At 37.3% G+C, this 22,221-nt stretch overlaps 1 protein-coding gene across 1 annotated transcript; it reads right to left on the bottom strand.

Moving 5' to 3' along the window:
• Nucleotides 1-11,928: 11,928 nt before the first annotated feature.
• Nucleotides 11,929-22,189, bottom strand: LOC135081265 (protein FAM114A2-like). The gene is made up of 4 exons (XM_063976005.1): nucleotides 22,076-22,189; nucleotides 14,506-14,691; nucleotides 12,694-12,817; nucleotides 11,929-12,212 (listed from the first exon to the last, which is right to left on the bottom strand). The coding sequence occupies exons 1-4, from the start codon at nucleotides 22,159-22,161 to the stop codon at nucleotides 12,138-12,140; spliced, it is 471 nt and encodes a 156-aa protein (XP_063832075.1). The 5' UTR covers nucleotides 22,162-22,189; the 3' UTR covers nucleotides 11,929-12,137.
• Between the last annotated feature and the right edge of the window lie 32 nt (nucleotides 22,190-22,221).

Here is a 22,221-nt window from a genome sequence, read left to right as displayed (position 1 = left end):
ATTTTAAGACAAATAACTAACAACTGATATAAAATGGTTTGATATAATGAATATTTTCTATAAAACTTACAATGTATACTATTTAAAACAAATAACATTCAAATCATATAAAAATAAAATGTCGAACAATCAAATGAGATAAAATTCTTTTCCTATAAAACTTAAATCATATAACAAGTAGGTACCTATTTTACAATTAAAGTTCAATTGTTATAATAAGCATTGCATGCAACAAGCAAGCAAGCAAACAAGCAAGCTAGCAAACGAGCAAGCAAGCAAGCAAGCGAGCAAGCAAGCTAACATGCAGGCAAGCAAGCAGGCAAGCTAGCAAGCAAGCAGGCAGGCAAGCAAGCAAGCAGGCAAGCAAGCAGGCAAGCAAGCAAGCAAGCAAGCAAGCAGGCAAGCAAGCAAGCAAGCAGGCATGCAGGCATGCAGCATGCAAATTTGACTAAAAACTTGAGACTTCTGTCACGGCTCCGGCACTGCGGGGCTCTGGCGGTCCCTCGCGTGCTAATCGTCGCAGATGGCTTTCGCTCGACACCGCGTCTTCGGCTTGCTGGCCGGCTTCGCCGGCCAGCCTCAGCCGCGGCGCCTCGCTTCCAGCCACCTGCTCCTCAGCCCGCGGGCCGCCTCGCCCCTCCGTGCCTACGCGCTTCTAAATTACACTCTAGGGGTAGGGCAGACAAGACTACGTGGAGTCGGTTTTACGGCGATTCGTTTTTGTCACTAAAGTCATTTATAAGTCAACCTAAAGAAGAACATACCTACTAAAAGTTATGTGTAGATATATGTATATCAGAAATTATATCAATTAAAGAGTAAGTATACCAAATAGTCGTTATAACAAATAATATTTATTTTATGTAATGGTTATATGAAATATTATTTATATTAAACAAAATTACATCAAGTGAGTCTTAGATTAAGTAAGGTTTATATCAAATGTCTTTATGCGTTATGATTGGTATCTGAAATGACATTATTAGAAATGATTCATTATATGAAGTAAACATTATATCTTAAAAAAATATATCAAGTGTTATTATAACATACGTTTATTATACAATATGAACGTTATTGAAATGAATTTATATCATATAAACTTATATAAACAGTCACGCACCCCCTTGTCTCTCCTTACAATATTAGAGCATTGCTACAAAAAAAAATCGACAGCACATCAACTATACATTTAAGTTGCAAAATCGTATCTATCACAACTACATAAAGATGGTATAGTGTAAAGCTTGATGTGCTTGATACAATATTGGCAACAATCTTGAAAACGCCGAAATTATTTGGATTCGGTGCGCGGGCGCCGGCAATATGGCGGAAATGGTCACAATAAGGACTTACACACGTCTTCCGGTACGGTCAGCAGAAAAACGAAAAACAAAATTTAAAATGTGCACTAAAAAGTAGAAATATATTGAACTAGCTTTCCGCCCGCGGCTTCGCCCGCGTGGAATTTTGTCTGTCACAGAAAAACTTTATCGCGCGCGTCCCTGTTTCAAAAACCGGGATAAAAACTATCCTATGTTCTTTCCCGGGACTCAAACTATCTCTATGCCAAATTTCATCAAAATCGGTTGCGAGGTTTAAGCGGGAAAGCGTAACAGACAGACAGACAGACAGACAGACAGACAGACAGACAGACAGACAGAGTTACTTTCGCATTTATAATATTAGTTGGGATTTTTGAAAACCAATCAAAAAAGTTTACAAGATATATAAAAAAAACAGAACTTTTGAAATCTGTAAATAAACAAATGTATCATTCTAGCAATAAAACAAACAATCAAATTCATTCCTCAAAATTAAAATTTAGTCCTTTTTGTGTATGAAATACCTAGTTTAAAGCTTTTTTAGCTTTAAAGTGCCTAACGATCTAAAAAATTCACAAAAAATAAGATTTTCGCACTTCTCTGATACAAAATACGGCTATTAGTTTACTCTTGCAGTTATAAATTAACTTTGCAACTTGTTTTTTATCACTATAAATTGCAATTTATACATTCTACAAAACTGCACATAATGTGTTTAAATTGATAGTAAAAATAAATTGATAGGTGGGTGAGCTGGAATTTTAATGACTTATTAACACTAGTTTGAGACCGTGGCTTCGCCTGATGCGCCTTCTAAATAAATTTACACGCGCTGGAGACCTCACCCGGTTTTAAAGTTTATTTTTCCAAACATCAAGGCAGGCTGTATCCTTTAATTTCTGCCTACCTACCTAGTATATGAAAATTGTACTAAAGTTCAGTTTTTTTGGTGAAAACAGACAGACCTGGTTAATTTTCGTAATATTAGTAGATTGATGGTTAGTAGTTGTAGATTATGCAGTAGGTACTCATATTTAAAAGAATTTACTTTATACGAGGCAAACTAAATATTATACATTGAAGTTTTGTACTGTCATTAAAACTTCTTAGTAGCTGTAGTGATTGCGAATTTGCGACTTAATACATTGAAGATAAACTTTAATTCTTTTTTTTTTCAGAATAAATTGGGCACATTTACTGTTTCTTTAAAGAGAGATGCAGTGTTATTAGTCATTTAAGAAATTCATTGATAGAAAAAGAGTTCGAAATAGAATTATTTTTTTCCAAGTGATTTATAGGGTGCCATAAAATAATCACCTTCGGCACCTAGTTATAAATTTTTAACTTCCTTTACCTGTAAATTGTGTTGCTGACCGTACCCCAGTCCTACCTGTGAGCTTCGGAAGTGGTGGTGTATTGTCTCACGCCCTGTTCCTGCGACCTGCACACTAAAGGTTCGGCCAAACCAACGCGATCAACCGGCGTGCAGCGATGGCGATCAATGCATTAAGGTCTGGTCGCCATCGCTGCACGCCGGCTGATCGCGGTGTGATCGCGTTGGTTTGTCCGAACCCTAATGCCGATTGTGCTTTTTTGCTGCTATTACTTTTGGCAAAAAAAGCGCGCGGGCGACGACACCGTTTTGTCACTTGGTTTTGCAATATTGGCAAGTTTATTCTTTGTTTGTTTGCCATTATAACAAAATATGGGTCTTCTGCTTTTCTTTTATTCTAGCACAGATTTGGGACGCGCTGTCTGGCTAGAATAAGGATTCTTTCATATAATGGATAGTTTTGGAGAATGATGAAGGTAAAGCGAAAGCACAAAAGATCGCAATGTCCGAAAAGTTTAGCGCGTTAAAATAATTACTTTTACGATTCTATGGAACCTATCTATGACACTTTCAGTTTCGTTTGCACATTGCAAGTTTAAATCATCCTTAATTAAAAAATATACATTGAAATATGATTACGTGCTTTAAGTTTGTTGTGACTTCAGTATAATGTGTATAACCACAGTATAACTTACAAAGTAAGATGTATTGTAGAATTATTTCATTTTGGCATAACCAGTGACTTTATAATGAAATTATTAATTTTACGCATGATGAGTTCAATTAAATAATATCAATAAATACTAATCAATACAGCAACTCTAGCGTATTTCCGCAAATTAAAACTAAGTTATAACTGCGTTCAATGCTCTTTTTGTAGGTACTATTGGCACGTCAAGCTTTACACTGTGGCATCTTATTTGATTGTAATAAGTGCTATTTTGTAACAAACATGTAAAGGCACTGCACAAAAGCACCAAGAGGCAGCTGATGTCAATACCAGGATGTACGGTTTCCTATCCAACAGGTTTCTTAACATCCTCTCATTAAGGAACTTACCCGTTCGACTACTTCTGGATAAAAAGAACCACTTAGATAATATCATTTTATTAGCTCGTACTACTCGCAGTAGTATTAGTATTTCTATGTTCGATTTTACTAACAAACTAGCTGTGCCCGCGACTTCATACGCCAGAAAATATTTTATGGGACTTCAGGACTTTAACTGAGAGTTCAGGAATTGTTTTAAGCTTCGAGCCCTGGGGACAAACCGAAAAATTGTGTAATTTTCACAAAATGTAGCTATTTTATTTATACGTTTTCAATAAACTTCACGCAAGCAAACTCGCGGTACAAGTTTGTAGGACGCCCAAAACTCCGTAACTGTACTTTGTTTCAATTTACAACAAATTATTAATCTTATTCATGAGGCTGGACATTAGCATCTTATATTTTAGTAATGACCCTTCAAAAGTAGTTTTTTAAGGGAATCTTATGGAAAAACACTTCATATTCATGCGATCTTTTCATTTTCATGTAAATGCCATTTAAGGACGTCTTATTAAATATTAAGTAGCCGCAGTTAAGATTGTAATTAGATAAGCTTACATTTTTGTGGGACGAACGTCTGAAGGTGAAATCTTTAAAGGGAAGGATACTATGTTATTCCTTCCCTTAGAAGAAGGATTGTTGTTCTGTTGGTAGAGAAGATTTTGTAGGTAGTTGGTAGAGCAAGATTCTCTGGAATTATAAGTTCTAAATTCATTTCCCGGACATTGTTAGTAAATAACTTTGTGTATTATTTGTTGAAGTTTGGGTTGGACTTGAACCATCCTGATTGTCCGAAATTAGATTCCGTGCTTCGAGGGGGGAGCTTAAAGCTTTCTGTAGTGCATGAGACACCTTTGGCTGTCATAAAAGTATTTTATTTCTGCAAATAGGCTTTTAAAAAGGGTTTTTACATGTCCCAATATTCTACCAGATCTTCGCGGCAGTAAAATAGGTATAAGTTTGCCAAGGTGATAATCTTATTATTTGTTACAAGAGTTAGCGAAGCGATCACGAAGTTGACTCTGACACAAAATGTAACTTTGTCTAAAGTCCTAGGTATCTTCCATTGACAATATGAGAGGTACAGATGGGCTGCTATCGACATAGTGTATCCTTTTGAAGACCTTTCTAATCATCGATCGGCATTTCCACCTTTAAAATCTAACAGTTCGCTCGTAGGTGCCATAACAACAAAACTAACATCTGTTGGCGCACTTTAAAATGGATGATCAATTATATCCGTTCCTTCCGATTTCTAATACTATTCATAATGTCTAACCGAATAAATTATGGCTCGAGCCGGCATCGATTGTTGATCTCGAGGATTATTTCCAGATGTGAAAAACACCTTTAGACCCGTGGAGACCCTTGGAGACCCTTTAGTCTCCCTGCGTTATCCTCTAAGGCTGGGTTGCACCATCTTACTTTAGCTTTGATAAACGTCAAAATCTGTCAACTCCAGACAAAAAACACCAGTTAACGTTAAAGTTACGGTCAAAGTTAGGTGGTGCAACTCAGCCTACAGTTGTTTGATCATGGTACTTTTCTAGTTTTTGATTAATTTTTAGGTAAATACTTTTAACCTATCTTCAACATAATTCGTGTCGGTCTCTGCATTTTGTGATCTAGCAGTTGTTTGAAATGAAACTTACGAGTAGGTACCTACACTGGAGTGGAAAAAAAGAGTCGGTTTGAAAATCTTCAATATCTTCAAAAGTTACAAAAGAAAAAGAGTAAATTAATTCAGGTTTTTTAATTTCAATAAATTTCAAGTTTATAAAAATGCATAATTAAGTAGTTCTTCCACTATGTTTGGTCTCTACATGTTTACATTTTGCATAAATAAAATGCCAACTAGGTAAGTCTTTGTATCTTTTTGTTATAGCTACCTAAAGAAAAATACAAACAACATAATCTCTGTCCAGCCATAAAAAATGTCTCAATACCTACCTACTAAGCTTCTTTTACTACCACTAAAGTATGTGATCATCCAGGACTTTAGCACAATCAAGGTAAACACAGTGAGACCACTAAGGCTGGGTTGCGCCATCTTACTTGAACTTTAACAAACTTCAAAAATCTGTCAAACTGCATACAAAAACACCGGTTACCTTTAAAGTTACTGTTAATGTTAGGTGGTGCAACTTAGCCAAAATAAGAAGACTTAGCTACAACTATATTCTGACCACAAATTAATATGAACTAACTAATTGTAGGTATGCCAAAGTTAGCGAGGTTGAATGGTAGAACCTACTGGATTGATTTTGATGACTATTAAATTTTTTTATAGGCTGATTAAGCTTGTTTGTATAAACAGATAAACAGTGCGTATTTACAACTCCCGACTGTCACCTGGTTCGCGCTATATCAAAACAGTTGCTATTAATATTGTAACGAACTTTTGTATCAGAACAACTGCACAAATAGAGATGATGATGGGAGATGTCCTCGTTGCTACACACTTCCCTAATAGCGTTCTAGATAGGTAAGTAGGTATACTCAATAAAAACTTGAGAGCACTTACTGCATTCTCTCTGCAGTGTAGTTCAAGATGGTCAAGCGCATATTTAGGTATGTGCAATAATTTACAACTGATTGTTTCGCCCAGTTTGCCTTTAGACTTTAGACTGCAGCAGAATACTAATAAACTCAAAGCATATAGATGGCACCATATTCTTTACTGGTCACAGTAGAATAAAAATCAGGATCGAATGGAAATTCAAAGAAAAGAATAAACAGTGTCAAAGCGCGTAACTGAGAAGGTCCCTGGCCCATTTATTGTCCCGAAACAGTGGTAGGGTTAATACTGGGACGTGTAAAAGGGCTTTTTAAAAGCCTACTTGCAAAAATAAAATGAGTTTGGTAATAGTGACGAAATGTAACCTGAAAGAATTGAAAGAAAGAGCCAGAGAGAGACGAAACGTAACAGAAAAGTTACATGGCTGAAACTCATCATGATTCATGAAGTCTGGCTGAAAAATATGTATTTACCTATGTATTTGACGTCACAAATACATATTTTGCATTTCTCTACTACATACCGCAGGAAAGTTCTCAGATGCTATTTGCCTGTAGTGTTCGTTCGTTTCCGCCAAATGACGTCCACTGCTGGACAAAGGCCAAGGTTTTCCATAATAAACGGTCCTGCGCTGCCTGTAGTGTAATAGCCTGAAATCGGAAATAATTAATGTATGGTAATGCAACTTTGCCTGAGAGAGCTAGAAGAACAATTGAAACAAACGATTAACTACTTAAAAAATCTATTAAACTTGAAAACCAATAAAACTATTAATTTATTACATACTAGGCCTCAAGAGTCCTCTCATAAAACTGCTATCCTCTTTTTTGTTTGTTTCTCTTTTCTCTGTTAATAAAATAACAATAACTTGAAATATTAATGATACTAAGTATTCGACCCTAACACAAACGGACGAGGGTGAAAATGTACCATACAATCACCATTTCCGTCCAGAACCAAATGAAAGCACGTGTCACCAAAACAATTACACGAATCCATTGGACCGGGACCACTGGCTATCCGCTGTAAGGGCAATCAACGATGATCATTTAGCGGTACAGTCGGCTACAATCAGTTTTACAAGCTTTTGCCCGAGCTTTCGCGCTTCGTCCGCGTGTCATCCTTTCAAAAACTGGGATAATATGCTTTTAAGGTCTAAAACTATATCTATCTAACCTATTAATTGTCCCTTAATCGGTTTAGCTGCTTAAGTAAGCATGAAAAAGTAACAAACATCCATCCTCACAAACTCACTATAATTTTAATTACTCAGAAAATTGTGCAACTGAAAATGTATCATCATAATCATTTCAGCCACGGGTCAGTGCGGTCAGTGCTCATTGTGGGTAGACGAGACGTCCCACGCTGCATTTTCCGGTACGTGGCCTCCACTCCAGAATCTTGCTGCCCCATCAGCCGTCAGTTCTGAGTATAGGTACTATGTGCCCTACCCATTGCCACTTCAGCTTGCTAATCCGTCGCTAACTGAAATAATAATGGGAAAAATATGTAATTTAAAATGTATACGACTGTATCCTGATTGGCATGGCAATAATTGTCGTTGCACTACTATTAATGTTGTCGGACAACATGCGCACACGCACGCCATCGACCCACGTGCTCCCTTTATAAGGGTGATAGGTCATTTGTGTGATTAATTGTAATTTTTGTATTGTCAAAACAGGTTTTTATGTATTATGTAGAGTATAAATTTCCATTTTTGTAAATTAAAAAACCGTCTATAATTTGAAGAATTATGTTAAAAATCCCACTGTAAGAGATGACAGCACATAAATCGAATCCTTTGTTCCAAAATAGTACCTATTATAACTACATACAGGGTGTTAGGTAAATGGGTAGCCTTCAGCCCCCTAAATGTTAATACAAAATAAAATTTATAAAATCAGGTTTGTATGAAAATTAAAGTAATTAAAATGATGATAATTATCAATTTTCTGACTTCCTTCGTTTGCTAGACTTAGGCTGAGTTGCACCATTTTATTTTGACTTTAATAAACGTCAAAAATCTGTCAAACTCCATACAAAAAGCACCGGTTATTGTGAAAGTTACGGTCAAAGTAAGTTGGTGCAACTCAGCCTTAGGTTCGATTCCCACCTTAGACAATTTGGAAGTAATTGAAAATTTATTTTGAGCAATGCAACTCCTCGCTAAATTTTTTTAATAATTGAAGATGCTCGCTTTTAATATGCTGACGTTCTTACAAAAACTCATGGGTTTTCAGAAAGAACATCTGAGCACCTATTGCTGCCAAATGCAGGTAATTTGGCCAAAAATATTCCCTAAAATAGTTATTATTAACGGAGTATCAAAAACCGCATCCTCCATCACACATGACGCGAAACGTGGCGGGAAAACGAATACTGCCCAGGGATGCCACAAACGGGAAAAAGCTAAGAAAAATAATAATAAAATAATCAAACTACTTAATATTATACCTAATGATCACGATCTGGATCTAGTGAACTAGAAATTAGAGACCTAAGAATTTGGGCACATTGTGTTTCACCGCAGTTCACTTTGACAATCGTAATATCGACGATATTTTATTTTTGCTAAAAATTTTTAGATGAGTTTCATTCTTTGAAAATTTTTTTGATTCTAAGAGATATTTAAATTTTCACAATATGACAACTTTGGCATCGTATAAAATTGCAATAAATAAATATTGTAATTGACAACCCTACTCGGCAAACGTCGGCGAATTGGCGAATTGTCCCAACCCTTGCAGCAGATGTGGGCCACGCACGTGAATGGCTATTATCGAGAAACTTATATTACGAAAGACTAACGTGGATAGGTACACCTCAAAAAGACTCCTCACAAAAACCTAAACATTTTTAAGATCCGTGGTTTTCAAAGTATAGTTTCACAATTTCTATTAAGTGTATTTTTCCTCTATTTTCAGCCTCTTCAGCCCGGAAAGTGCTCAGTAGCAAATGGGTTCCTGCTGAAAATCTGTTAGGCAGGTCTAGTACCTACGTAGGTAAGTGTCACTTTCTGTTAATAAAATTATGGTTTTCCTATGATGAAAAAATTAAACAAGCCAGTGTTTAGTTTAGAGATAAAGTTTAGAGATTTTTCTATTGATGTTGTATTTAATATTATGAAACTTTAAAAACATTCGACCTTACTCATTTTCAAACAAACCGCTGGCTTCGTAGTTATGCCTGAATCGAGATTTACCCTAAAAAATGCAAAAACATTTATCCAAGCATTTTTTTTTCTTATGCTTATTCATTCTTTCAAAGATCAGTCATCAAACAAAAATCTGATTATCGGACATTTCTACAGACGCAGGTAGAAAGTTAAGTATTTTTTAGTATCGGAGGAAAAAGAGGTTTCATGTATCAAAAGACTGTATTTTTGAGGCATATCCATAACATTCTTTAGCCCAAGGGCCAAGCGAACAGGTGTCCTTACAAAGGCTCTCAGATTATCCTCGCTATTATACGTTTTGCTGTGTTCGTGTGCATTTGGTCGAAACCAGGATGCCTGCAGGCGAAAATGAATTTTATTAATTTATAAGAAAGTTTGATTTTGTAATGACGTTAATGTATAAAGCTAACTTTTGCAAATGGTTATGAATTGTCATGATTGTTATAAAAAAATTACAGTGATCAAGTTATTTTGTTCTTTCAGATTTACAACCTAGATTTTTTATTTAGGTATTGTATTGGTATAAATAAGTATTGGTTCATACTTTGAGATCCTTGATGCACGGAATATAATATGTATTTACATAACATTATCAAAGAGTTTCATATTGTGGTAATTTTTTGCGCCACTCTGGCTGGTGAGCAATAGGACCTTACTCGACAGTGGCGCCAACTAGTGAACGCAAAGATGAAGGACCCTTTCAAAAGTATCATGACCAAATCCGTATATCTCTAGCATGAACAACTTTCGTCTTCGAATCGTTTGCGCATTCGTCAAAATTCGATACTCAACCTTCGAATTAAACGATAACGTGACAATTTTGATTCTCAAAATAACTTTCGTGCAACCATTTCTCATACTAAGTTCACTTTACGACACGTTCACAAGGGCGCTGTTGTAATTTTCGTAGGTAGGTCGAATACGCCAATGATTCGATTCGAACTCAAAAGTTTTTCGTGCTAGCCGTACAGTATAACTGGCCCACTGTTTATTTAACTTACTAATATTAGAAATACTGCAGGTGAATGTTAGTAAATAAAACAATTTTTGATTTTGTACAAAATGATTTATTTAGTACCGACAATGAGCTTATTGTCACGAATAAAATAAAGTTGTACATATACATACATACATAAGAACAATTACATTAAATTTACATTTACGTATAATACAACATTCATACAATTTGTTATTTTAAATGTTTAGAATTTTAGGCAAATAAGTTACAATCGTAAGTACACATATTTACGATCAATATTGACATAAAATATTTCCTATAAGAGTGATTATGAATCTTATGCGTATTTGAATTGCACGAATAAAATTAGTACATACAGCCCGATCGAGTTAACTGCGTACCTGTAGCTTGTGACGTCACATCACATCGATGCTCTATTGCATTTTGACAGTCAAGATCTCGCTGATTCAGAAGTCGTCCCATTGAAAAACAGTTGTAAATCCGTATTCACAAGGGTCATTTTGATAGAACGATTACTCGATAAAATCAAAATCAAAAATATTTATTCAGTTTAGACCACAAGCAGGCCTGTTCATCTCCGCGAGTTTACATCGAAAACAAAACACGCACGATGGCCCACCTACAGGATACTATTCGACAAGGCCTCACATACGAGCGAACATTGACTCACGCACGCGTATTCTTGTGTATGATGGAAGAAAATAAAGAAAATGGTGTACTAAATACTGTGCAGTATTTAATTGCCTAAATAATAATAAAAACACAGAATGTACTTTTTTAAGTTGCCTCAAGACACTGAGAGGTAAATAAGTAGTTAATATTATTCATGACAATTCATGCTAAATCATGTATTTCCTCCGCCATTTTCCGCAGTTTGGCACCTCACGTCACATCATTTTACCGAAGTCAGCCCTATAGCTTCGGCGCAGTGCCGATCACTGACGTTTGTCAACAAAATGGTGCTTGACTCTTGAGACAGGCTAAATTACACCATATTGTTAATGACATTGAGCATACATTTTTTTAAATACCTTCGCGAAGTAAAACTTCTGTACGTAGTACTTATTATTATTCTGTGCCACTAGTGGCACTTATGATAGGATAGGATAGGATCGCAACTCAGTGTTTTGTTGTCGGTAAGTTTTGTTACGTGAATAAGAATACAGGTATACGCGGGGAGGTGTGCGGGTGAGTGCGAGGGAGAGTCGCATTCCAGCGAGGTGCGTAGTTAGCTCGATCGGGTTATACTTAGAAGCTCTAAATATATACAGGGTGTTAGGTAAATGGGTATATGAGCCGACACTAGCCCATGTTAACATAGGCATATAAATGGTATGGTGAAGTCAGAAATTTGATATCATGATTTAATTGTTTTTAATTTTCATACAAAATAAATTTTATAAAATCCGATTTCTATGAAAATTAAAATAATTAAAATGAAGATATCAATTTTCTGACTTCACCATACCATTTATATGACCATGTTAACATGGGCTAGTGTCGGCTCATATACCCATTTACCTAACACCCTGTATATTTGTTAAATATAAATCTGCCGCTTTTTGGCAGATAGGAATAGTGTTATTTTTTATCAGCTTTAATAGTGTTTTGCCAATTAAATATAAGGATATTATACATACGTTATTTAATTATTTGCTAGATTAAGCTTTAAATGTGAGATTTGATGAACACCATTTTTATTTTTAACATTTAATGTTGTATATAAATTTAGGCTAAGTTGTAAATAATAATATCTATACAGCGCCAATTTGTAGAATGGGTAGTGCTAATTGGAATGCATTTTGAATATACGTAGAGCTGTTGCCGGCCTGAAACAAGGATAAATAAATAAAATTAATACGTATTATGAATTTATTTATAAATTGAATTATTTATAAAGTGTGAAACTGTCAAGTTATTATGTGATATGGAAACATATGTTAAAACATTTAAAATTGTTTGTTTCATTTAATTTAACAACAATTTAAAAGGTTTGATTTCTATAAGATTTTACTGTAGTTTACAAGTAGGTACCAGCGACTTGAGACACACTAGAAACCAATAAAATTGTTACCGCAGTCTCATGCGACCATTTAGGGTCCCACGAATTAGTAATATATTATTATATTTTTCAGTTTTGATTCAGCCATGACCAACTCATACAGAGAAATCATAATATTATTATAGGTAAAATCTGACACCAGACAGAAGCCGAAAGCTCTCACTGATGATTTATATCAGCCATTGGCTTAAAACACGTTAAAATTACGAACTTAGTCGGTCAGCAAAAAGAGAGCCTCCCAAACTTACCTCTAAAAATATATTGGTGATGTAGTTGTTGATTTGTTCCTTGTTTTCACTATTGATAGAGTTCAATTTCTCGGTGAAGAGAGTCGCCAGTTCACTCACATGTTTGGTCAGCACCACTGTCATTCTGGAAATAAATGAATAATTTTACTAACAACACTTCCTGTACAGATTGAATTTATTGTGAGTTCTAAGACAACCTGCTGTACTCAGGGAACTATTGGTGGATATGGGTCAGGGATGTTATTGATATCCGTAACCGTAACCGAAACTTTCGGATATCCGGAATAAAAAAATTTCCGAAACCGTAACCGTAACCGATTCAAAAGTTTCGGATATGTAAAGGAATAACAGCGATTTACCTTTATAATACTGTCTAGTATCAATTTTTATTTTTTTATTACTTTTTATTCGATGTAAAGTGTGCGGCTATGAATGAACTGTGTTGAATAACTATTGCAAATTGCATTCTAAAGCACAGATATCCGTAACTGTAACCGAAACTTTCGGATATCCGAAATAAAATAATATTCGTAACCGTAATTGAAACCGGTATAAAATTAATCCTATATCCGTAACCGTATCTATAACCGAAACTACATATCCATAACATCCCATTCCCTAATGGGAATATGCCTACACAACGTCGTGTTTCCGGCAGAGTACAAAACAGGACCACTCCCAGTCTTCCCGCGGATGTCGTAAAAGGTAGGTCAAAGCTTCCATTTGCTTCTGTAAATTAAAAGGTCGTGCCAATAATAATAATAATAAATAATATAATTAACTTTAAAAAAAATAAAACCGACTTCAAATGCGTGAACACAAAAAAAAAAAACTAAAAATTAAAAAATCGTTCAAATTGGTTCATAATCGGCGGGCGGAGATATTGCGTATAAAAAAGTTCATCCCCAATTTTCCACCCTTGGGGGTTGTTTTTTCTATTATTAAATTTAAATGGGACCACCCTTGAGGTATTACCTATACGCCGAAAAAAGATTTGTTCAAATCGGTTCATAATTGGCGGAGTTATCGCGTAACAAACATAGAAAAAAAAAAACATACGGGTCGAATTGAGAACCTCCTTTTTTGAAGTCGGTTGAAAATAGTTTATTTTTCCCATCATAATACAGAGCACAGGTACATTAACATTAAGTTTCAGTCACTAGTTTGTGTGAGACTGATGCCTGAGCTAGGTATAAAATACCTGTGTTACAGGACATCAGGCTCCCACCACTCAAAACGGCCTAAGCAGTACACTGAATTCAGGTCATTTAGAGCAGTGGACTCTAAATGACCTGATGACGATAACTGTTGGATCTATCTAGTAAGTTTTCTATCCAGGATGTCTTATTGCTCACCACAAGGTGGACAAATGATCTTCTATAGGATGCAGGAAAGTTCTCGAGTGGCGACCACGGGCTGGAAGACGTAGCCTGGGCAAGCCTCCTACTAGATGAACCGACGATGTGGTAAAGGTCGCGGGAAGAGCCTGGATGCGGGCAGTGCAGGACCGTTCATTATGGAAAACCTTGGGGGAGGCCTTTGTCCAGCAGTGGACGTCATTTGGCTGAAACGAACGAGGTTGCAAGAATGCACTGGATGCAGGCTTCCAACCGGTCAATCTGGAAACCATTGAAGATACATCTGTCCAGTAGGGGCTGTGGCTGAAATGATGATGGTGAAAATAATGACGATGACGATGATGAAGATGATAGTGATAATGTCGTAGGGCGACCTCGTCGGCGGTGGAGCGGCTGATAATGATGACTTTTGCAAATGATAATGACGATAATGATTGCGAGATAATATACTTACTGTGTTAGCGCATCGGCTTCGTCAGCAGTGGAGCGGCGCGGCTTGACCAGCAGCATTTCTGCTGCTTTATGGTACGTTAGCACCGCCAGCGCTGTGCACTGAGCTAAGCTGGATACAGCTCGCTTGTAGATGCCTTTCTCTAAGGGTTCTGCGGTCTCGAGCCATTCTAGCACGTCTGTGTACTGCCTAGAACACAAAATGGTGTGGTTTAATAATCATGATAAGAGTGTAAATAATTATGGGAATTTGGCTCGCTTTTAATAGCGTTCTCTACTGGTTCTGCTCTTTTGAGCCATGGTTTAATAACAATGAAGCGATGAAACCCTTGCATCGACTAAAATAGAAAGACATGAGTCTTAATACGCCGTGAGTACATAATGTGACCCGTCTTTCTATTATAGTTGAAATGGAAAGCGAAAGTTTAAAATCTTATATTAAACTTGCATCGATGTAGAAGCATCGAGTTGGTTTCCAATTTCCGTAGAAATAAAATTTGGAAGCTTTGAAATAAATAAATAGTTAGCGGCACTGTCAACGGCTGGACTGTGGTGTCAAGTGCCCAATTGAAATCTATAAATCAATGGTGTTAACGTTTATACTTTATTCTGATACATTTATAATATTAAGTTCAAAACGACGTCACTAGATGGCGCTGTACTACTTTACATCGCGATGATGAAGTATTTTTCTGAGTCTACAAGGACGCATACGTTTGTAATGTAGTTATTAAGATTCTCAATAGATGGCGTTGTAGTACTTTAGAACGCGGTATTAAAGTATTTTACTGTTCCTATAAGGTCTAACCCGTGTATTATGTATGTAGATCAATCTATAGATCAATATAGTTCAATAGCCCAAGTACTACGGTGGTTTTATTTACACACCTATAGTATTAGTGCTAAGTGCAAACTAGATCAGCCAGAAGTGCGACTTTTAACAAGTTCCTTCGAGCCGGATTGCATAGAGGTCATTTTTGAGCAGTGGTCATTGAGACCACAACCCCGCGCTCGCAGTGGATTACTGCGGATAAGGTGCGGTCCCAGCCACAAGCGGCAAGCGGAAAGCGTTTTTGCGGTAAAGCGCTGGCTGAAGCTGCTGAAGTTGGAGGAGGCGCTGGGTGGAGCCAGGCGGAATTGAGGCCACCTGAGAGGCGGACTTGCGGACTGAGGCCATCTTGGAGGCGGAGTAGCAGCCGGCGCAGGGAGTGACGTGTGCGCACTCAAGCCGGAAAGGATAATACGTCACACCAGGAAATCAGGTTCAGTTCAGTGAAGTGTTCAAGTGAGTAAACTTTTATTAAAACTTTGCCAAGAGATTTTGAACTCTATTTCATCGCGTTTAAAAACTTAGTGATTACGAAGACAGTCAAGATAGTTTGGAAGAAATAATTTGGACTTGTAATATTTTCGTGATTTGGACATTGACTTAGAATAATTTGCATGTTAGTTAAGGACTTAGAATAAGATCTCAAAAAACGGGGGAACGGGGAACCTATGCCCAATTTTGTATAGAAGTGTCAAACACTTAGAATAATTTGCACAAAATTTGTTAGCAGTAGTTTGAAGTTAGAAATTTTCTAAGTTACTTTTAGTTGAAAGAATTTACTATGGAACAATTACTTAAAGTTCAAGCTGATTTACAAGGTTCAATCCAAAAGGGTTTGTCTAATTTTAAGAAAAGTCCTAAAGATAGGATATCTAAAGAGTATGTGGAGGCCAGACTTGAAAATTTAGAAAAGGATTGGTCATCATTTAGGTCCAATAATAGTAAATTATGTGAGATATCAGACCCAGACCGATTAGCTAAATCAATTTATGTGTCAAATAATTGTTATGAAAACACAGAAGAAGAATATTTTATTTACAAATCTTTAATGAAATCAGTTCTCAATAAATTAGCAATGCGCGAACCACAAGTACAAAATAAAGGTTGTGGTGACGCGTCAAATCAAATTTTAAGGCTGCCAAAAATTACCATTCCCACATTTTCGGGTGCTTACTCTGAATGGACCACTTTTCGTGATTTATTTGTATCTTTAGTGCATAAAAATGAATCTTTAGATAATGTTCAAAAGTTACATTATTTGAAAACACATTTGTCTGGTGAAGCAGAGCAACTGATTAGGTATACGCCTATATCAGACGCAAATTACAGTCAATGTTGGTCTCTTCTTGAAAAACGTTACAATAATAAAAAGTTTCTAGCTAATTCTATTTTAAAGCGTTTTTTCGCACAAAAAAGAGTACAAAACGAGTCAGCTACAGGTTTAAAAGAGCTATTAGACACCACCATGGATTGTATGAATGCGTTAAAAAATATTGATATCGACGTGAGTACATGGGACGTTATCATTATCCATATCGTCGCGTTTAAATTAGATCCTGAAACACGTAAGCATTGGGAGTTGCATAATTCTGAAACAATTTCGAATGAATTGCCAACGTTAAATCAATTTAAAACTTTCATGGAAAATCGTTTCCGAGCTTTGGAATTTGTAGATCAAAAAAGACCCATGCATCACCATAGCAGTGGTCCTCATGCCAAACCAAAGGTCTTATTATCTACAAACACTAATTGTATGAGATGCGAATTTTGTTCTGAAGGGCATAAACTGTGTTTTTGCAAACAATTTGCAAGGCTAGACACTGATCAGAGACGTAATTTTGTGTTGAAAAATAAGATCTGCTTCAATTGTTTAGGTAGCAACCACTGTAGCTATGAATGCAAGAAAATGACGACTTGTAGACTTTGTAAAAAGCGTCACCATTCACTGCTACATCCAGAAGCCGCCAGAGCTGTGGTGAGGGACGTATCAGAGAGTAACAACTCTGAGGCTGGCCCTTCCCCAATAGTTTCGTGTACGTCAACTCATAAGGCACCTAAATACGAGCAAGTTTTGCTGGCCACTGCTTTAATCAACATAGAGTCTGAAGTTTGTGGACAGCAAGCAGTAAGAGCTTTAATAGACCAAGGCTCGCAAGCTTGTTTCATTACAGAAGCTGCAGTTCAATTACTTAAACTCAAAAAGGAGTCCATAAGGGGAACAGTGACTGGATTAGGAGACAAAGGATCGACGACATTCAAACATGTAGTCACAATAACTCTCCGGTCTAGGATTGATAAACAGTTCCAGGTTAAAATTAGAGCTTATGTCATGAAAAATCTCATAATCTCACATTTACCAGAGCAAAAAATAGAGTCACTAAATTGGGTGGGTTTAGGAAATTTACAACTAGCAGACCCACAGTTCAATATGCCCAATAAAATAGATTTATTGTTAGGGGCTAATGCTTTTAGTCAAATACTAAAAGAGGGAGTGCAAAAAAGTCCAGATGGTTTGCTTATAGCGCAAAATACGTCATTGGGATGGATCGTGTCAGGGATAGTTATGAAGTATAGGAAATCATCAAGAATAGGTCATGAAAATCCCAAAATATCAGTAATGCATGCGCACATTAATGAAGACGATGCATTGAAACGATTTTGGGAAATAGAAGAGCAACCACATTCTACTAAGAATATGTGGACAGAGGAAGAGCAAAAATGCGAAGAAATTTTCGCCAGTACAACAAGTAGGACACCTGAAGGACGCTATATCGTGAAGTTACCTTTTCGTGAGAGTCAACCTGGCTGTAAGGGTGGTAATTCACGCGATATCGCTGTAAGAAAGTTCAAATCACTAGAGAAGAGGCTATCGAAAGATTCAGATCTGAAAAAGAGTTATATCGAAGTGATAAACGAGTACTTGCAGCTAGGACACATGAGACCTGTAAAAAAGAATGACTCAAAAAAGGAGGAAGCTGTCTACTTACCGCACCACGCTGTAGTCAGAAATGATAAAACTACAACAAAAGTAAGAGTAGTTTTTAATGCGTCTAGTAAAAACAGTTTCGGAATATCGCTAAACGACACATTGATGGTGGGACCAAAGCTTCAGGCAGATCTACGTCATTTAGTATTGCGCTGGAGAGAGCACCCTATTGTACTCGTGGCTGATGTCGTTAAGATGTATCGGCAGGTCAAGATAGCCGAAGAAGATGCTATTTTTCAGCGTATTGTGTGGCGTGACGACTCTGAATCTGAAATACAAGACTTCGAGTTAATGACTGTTACTTTTGGAACTGCTTCTGCTCCATATTTAGCAGTACGAGCATTGCATCAAGTCAGTTTTGATGAGGCCAAAAGTTTCCCGCTGGCAGCACCAAGGGTAGTTAATTCATTTTATATGGATGATTTGATGACAGGATGCAGTGATGTTACGGAAGGAGTAGCATTGTACAAAGAGATGAGAGAGCTATTGTTACGAGGTGGTTTTCAATTACAAAAATGGAATAGCAACAATAAACAACTACTTTCAGAAATATTTAAAATTGAAAATCAAAGTACAAATAAAACAGAACAACAGGACACAAAAACAAAGTTAGAACAAGATAATACAAAAAACGAAAAGAACAAAGAGATTGATATGAAAGCTGATAATATAACTAAGATTCTGGGTATTACCTGGGATAGAAGCGAAGATCATTTCCGGTACTCGGTGAGTCTCCCTACGGCGTCGCCTGGACCTGAAACAAAAAGATCAATATTATCAGAAATAGCGCGATTATATGATCCGCTAGGTTGGTTAGCCCCTAGCATAATTATAGCAAAGATGTTCATCCAAAAATTATGGCTAGCTGGCATGACTTGGGACGAACCAATCAGCGATGATATGAAACGTGAATGGTATACTTACCGGGATTTGTTGATTAAACTCACATCTGTTCGAGTTCCTCGGTGGCTGGGCACTTCCGGTAGAGAAGACATGCGTGAGCTGCACGGATTTTCTGACGCATCCAAGTTAGCTTACGCAGCAGTTGTTTACTTGCGGGTTGTAGACGCCAAAGGCAATGTACACGTTTCTTTGTTGGCAGCTAAGACTAGAGTCTCTCCCATAAAGCAAGTAAGCATCCCGCGATTAGAGTTGTGTGGTTCTACACTTTTAGCACGACTTTTGTCTGAAATCAGCGAGGTTATCAACATTCCTAAGAGCAACATTAAGGCCTGGACGGATTCAACAGTGGTATTGGCATGGCTAAATAGCCACCCAAGTAAATGGAAGACTTTTGTAGCGAATAGAGTGTCTGACATTTTGACGACTTTGAATTCATCGCAATGGTATCACGTGTCGACGAAGGAAAACCCTGCCGATTGCGCCTCCAGAGGTGTTTCACCCGACGCCCTGGCAAGTAATGAACTATGGTTTTCCGGTCCAAAGTTTCTTCATGAACGCAACATACCATATAATAGACCAAAGAATTTGAAACCAACTCTGGAAGAAGCTGTGAAAGTACATTTGAACACGATGACTGAAGATACATTATTGCAACGCTTCTCTACTTTAAACAGATTACTTAGAGTAATCGCTTATTGTAGACGGTTTTATAACCGCGGAGAGACACGTAACAATTACTTGTCTAAGAAAGAAATCGAAAATGCATTAGTTTGCTGTATCAAGAAAGTGCAAAAGGAAGAATTTTATGAGGAGTACTTAACTTTGCAGGCCAAAGGATGTTTACATTCGAAAAGTTCAAAACTCAAATCTTTATGTCCATATCTCGATGAAAACGGAATAATGAGAGTGAGCGGTAGACTGCAGAAGTCGCAGTTACCAGAAAACACCAAACATCCTATTATATTACCGCACACTTCACATTTCACAAAACTCCTAATAGCTGATGCACATAAAAATACCCTGCACGGAGGAGTTCAGTTGATGATAAGCTACTTAAGGGAGGCATATTGGATAATAGGTGTTAAGAGCCTCGTTAAACAACACATCCGTAAATGTGTCACATGTGTTCGACAGAATGCTAGAGTTCAAACCCAATTCATGGGGTCTCTCCCAACAGTGCGATGTACACCAGCCAGAGCATTCCTACATAGCGGAGTGGATTATGCTGGCCCTATAAAGGTTAGAACAACCAAGGGACGGGGCAATCGCTCCTATAAAGGCTATATATGTTTATTTATTTGTATGGCCACTCGAGCCATACATTTAGAAGTCGTGAGTGACATGAGTACGCAAGCCTTTATAGCAGCATTTAGACGGTTTGTGTCTCGGCGTGGACACTGTGCTCAATTATGGAGCGATAATGGCACTACATTTGTTGGGGCTTCGAAAGATTTAGCGGAATTGAATAGTATTCAAGGGGAAATTGTGGAATACTTAGAAGGCCATGGGACGGAGTGGAAATTTATACCGCCCCACGCACCTAACTTCGGTGGGTTATGGGAGAGTGGTGTTAAATCCACTAAATACCATTTGAGACGCGTAGTGGGGGACACAACCCTCACATTTGAGGAAATGTGTACCTTCTTAACACAAGTGGAAGCTTGCCTGAACTCGCGACCACTTACTGTAGATAGTTCAGATCCAAATGATCCAAGACCTTTAACCCCGGGTCACTTTCTGGTTGGGGGACCACTGCTAGCGGTACCCGATGCAAGTAACTTTGTAAAGTCAAATGTTAATTCACTAACCCGTTGGCAAGTTGTTCAAAGAATGCTACAATGTTTTTGGAGTCGTTGGTCAAAAGAATATTTATCAAACTTGATAAATAGATATAAATGGAACAACATGATTCCGGAGCCTAATATAGGAGATGTTGTCCTTATCAAGGAGGATGATTTGCCACCGAGTCGTTGGTTAATGGGTAGAATAGTGGAAAAGCACAAGGGTAGTGATAATGTAACCCGTGTAGTCACTATTAAAGTTAAGTCATCTACAATAAAAAGACCTACTTCTAAGTTGTGTGTATTACCCACTGATGGTGATTAATGTTAAGTTCATTGTTAAGTTTAGTTTGTTAATATTTTATTGTTAAGTTTTGTCACCGTGAACCAAACTGTAGGTCACAGTGGGCGGATTTCCTAAATTTTATTTGTTTGTTGAAGTACATTTCTCACTAAATGTCCTTGGTGGGCGGAAATGTTAACGTTTATACTTTATTCTGATACATTTATAATATTAAGTTCAAAACGACGTCACTAGATGGCGCTGTACTACTTTACATCGCGATGATGAAGTATTTTTCTGAGTCTACAAGGACGCATACGTTTGTAATGTAGTTATTAAGATTCTCAATAGATGGCGTTGTAGTACTTTAGAACGCGGTATTAAAGTATTTTACTGTTCCTATAAGGTCTAACCCGTGTATTATGTATGTAGATCAATCTATAGATCAATATAGTTCAATAGCCCAAGTACTACGGTGGTTTTATTTACACACCTATAGTATTAGTGCTAAGTGCAAACTAGATCAGCCAGAAGTGCGACTTTTAACAATGGCAAGATTTTAAAATATCCCTGTTTCATAATCTCATCGGATCATGGTGTCATTATAGGCCGCTGTATCATTGAGGGTCATGGTTGCATAGTGGCTCATGGTTGCATAGTGGACCAAGGTGTCATGATGAGTCATCTGAATGCCAGAGATATATGGAAATGCTTTGCGCAATGTCATCATTGCCCGGGATAGGGTGATGTGTGGAACTTCTGACATCGTGAAAAGGGTGCAACGCTACTTACTTAACTAGCGGCTGGAATTGCAGCTTGAGTCCCAAATCCTGCGTGGCGGTTTGCAGGCGCTCGTGGAAGGCGTCTGGCTTGGACATGTCTTCTGATGCTGGCTCCTCGTCATCGTGACCCGCATATCATGGTGTCATTGTGGGTCA

The sequence above is a fragment of the Ostrinia nubilalis genome, chromosome 19 (assembly GCF_963855985.1).
Source record: "Ostrinia nubilalis chromosome 19, ilOstNubi1.1, whole genome shotgun sequence".
Lineage (NCBI taxonomy): Eukaryota > Metazoa > Arthropoda > Insecta > Lepidoptera > Crambidae > Ostrinia > Ostrinia nubilalis.
The sequence above is the reverse complement of the archived record's forward strand: the minus strand, read 5'-3'. Positions and strand labels throughout refer to the sequence as shown.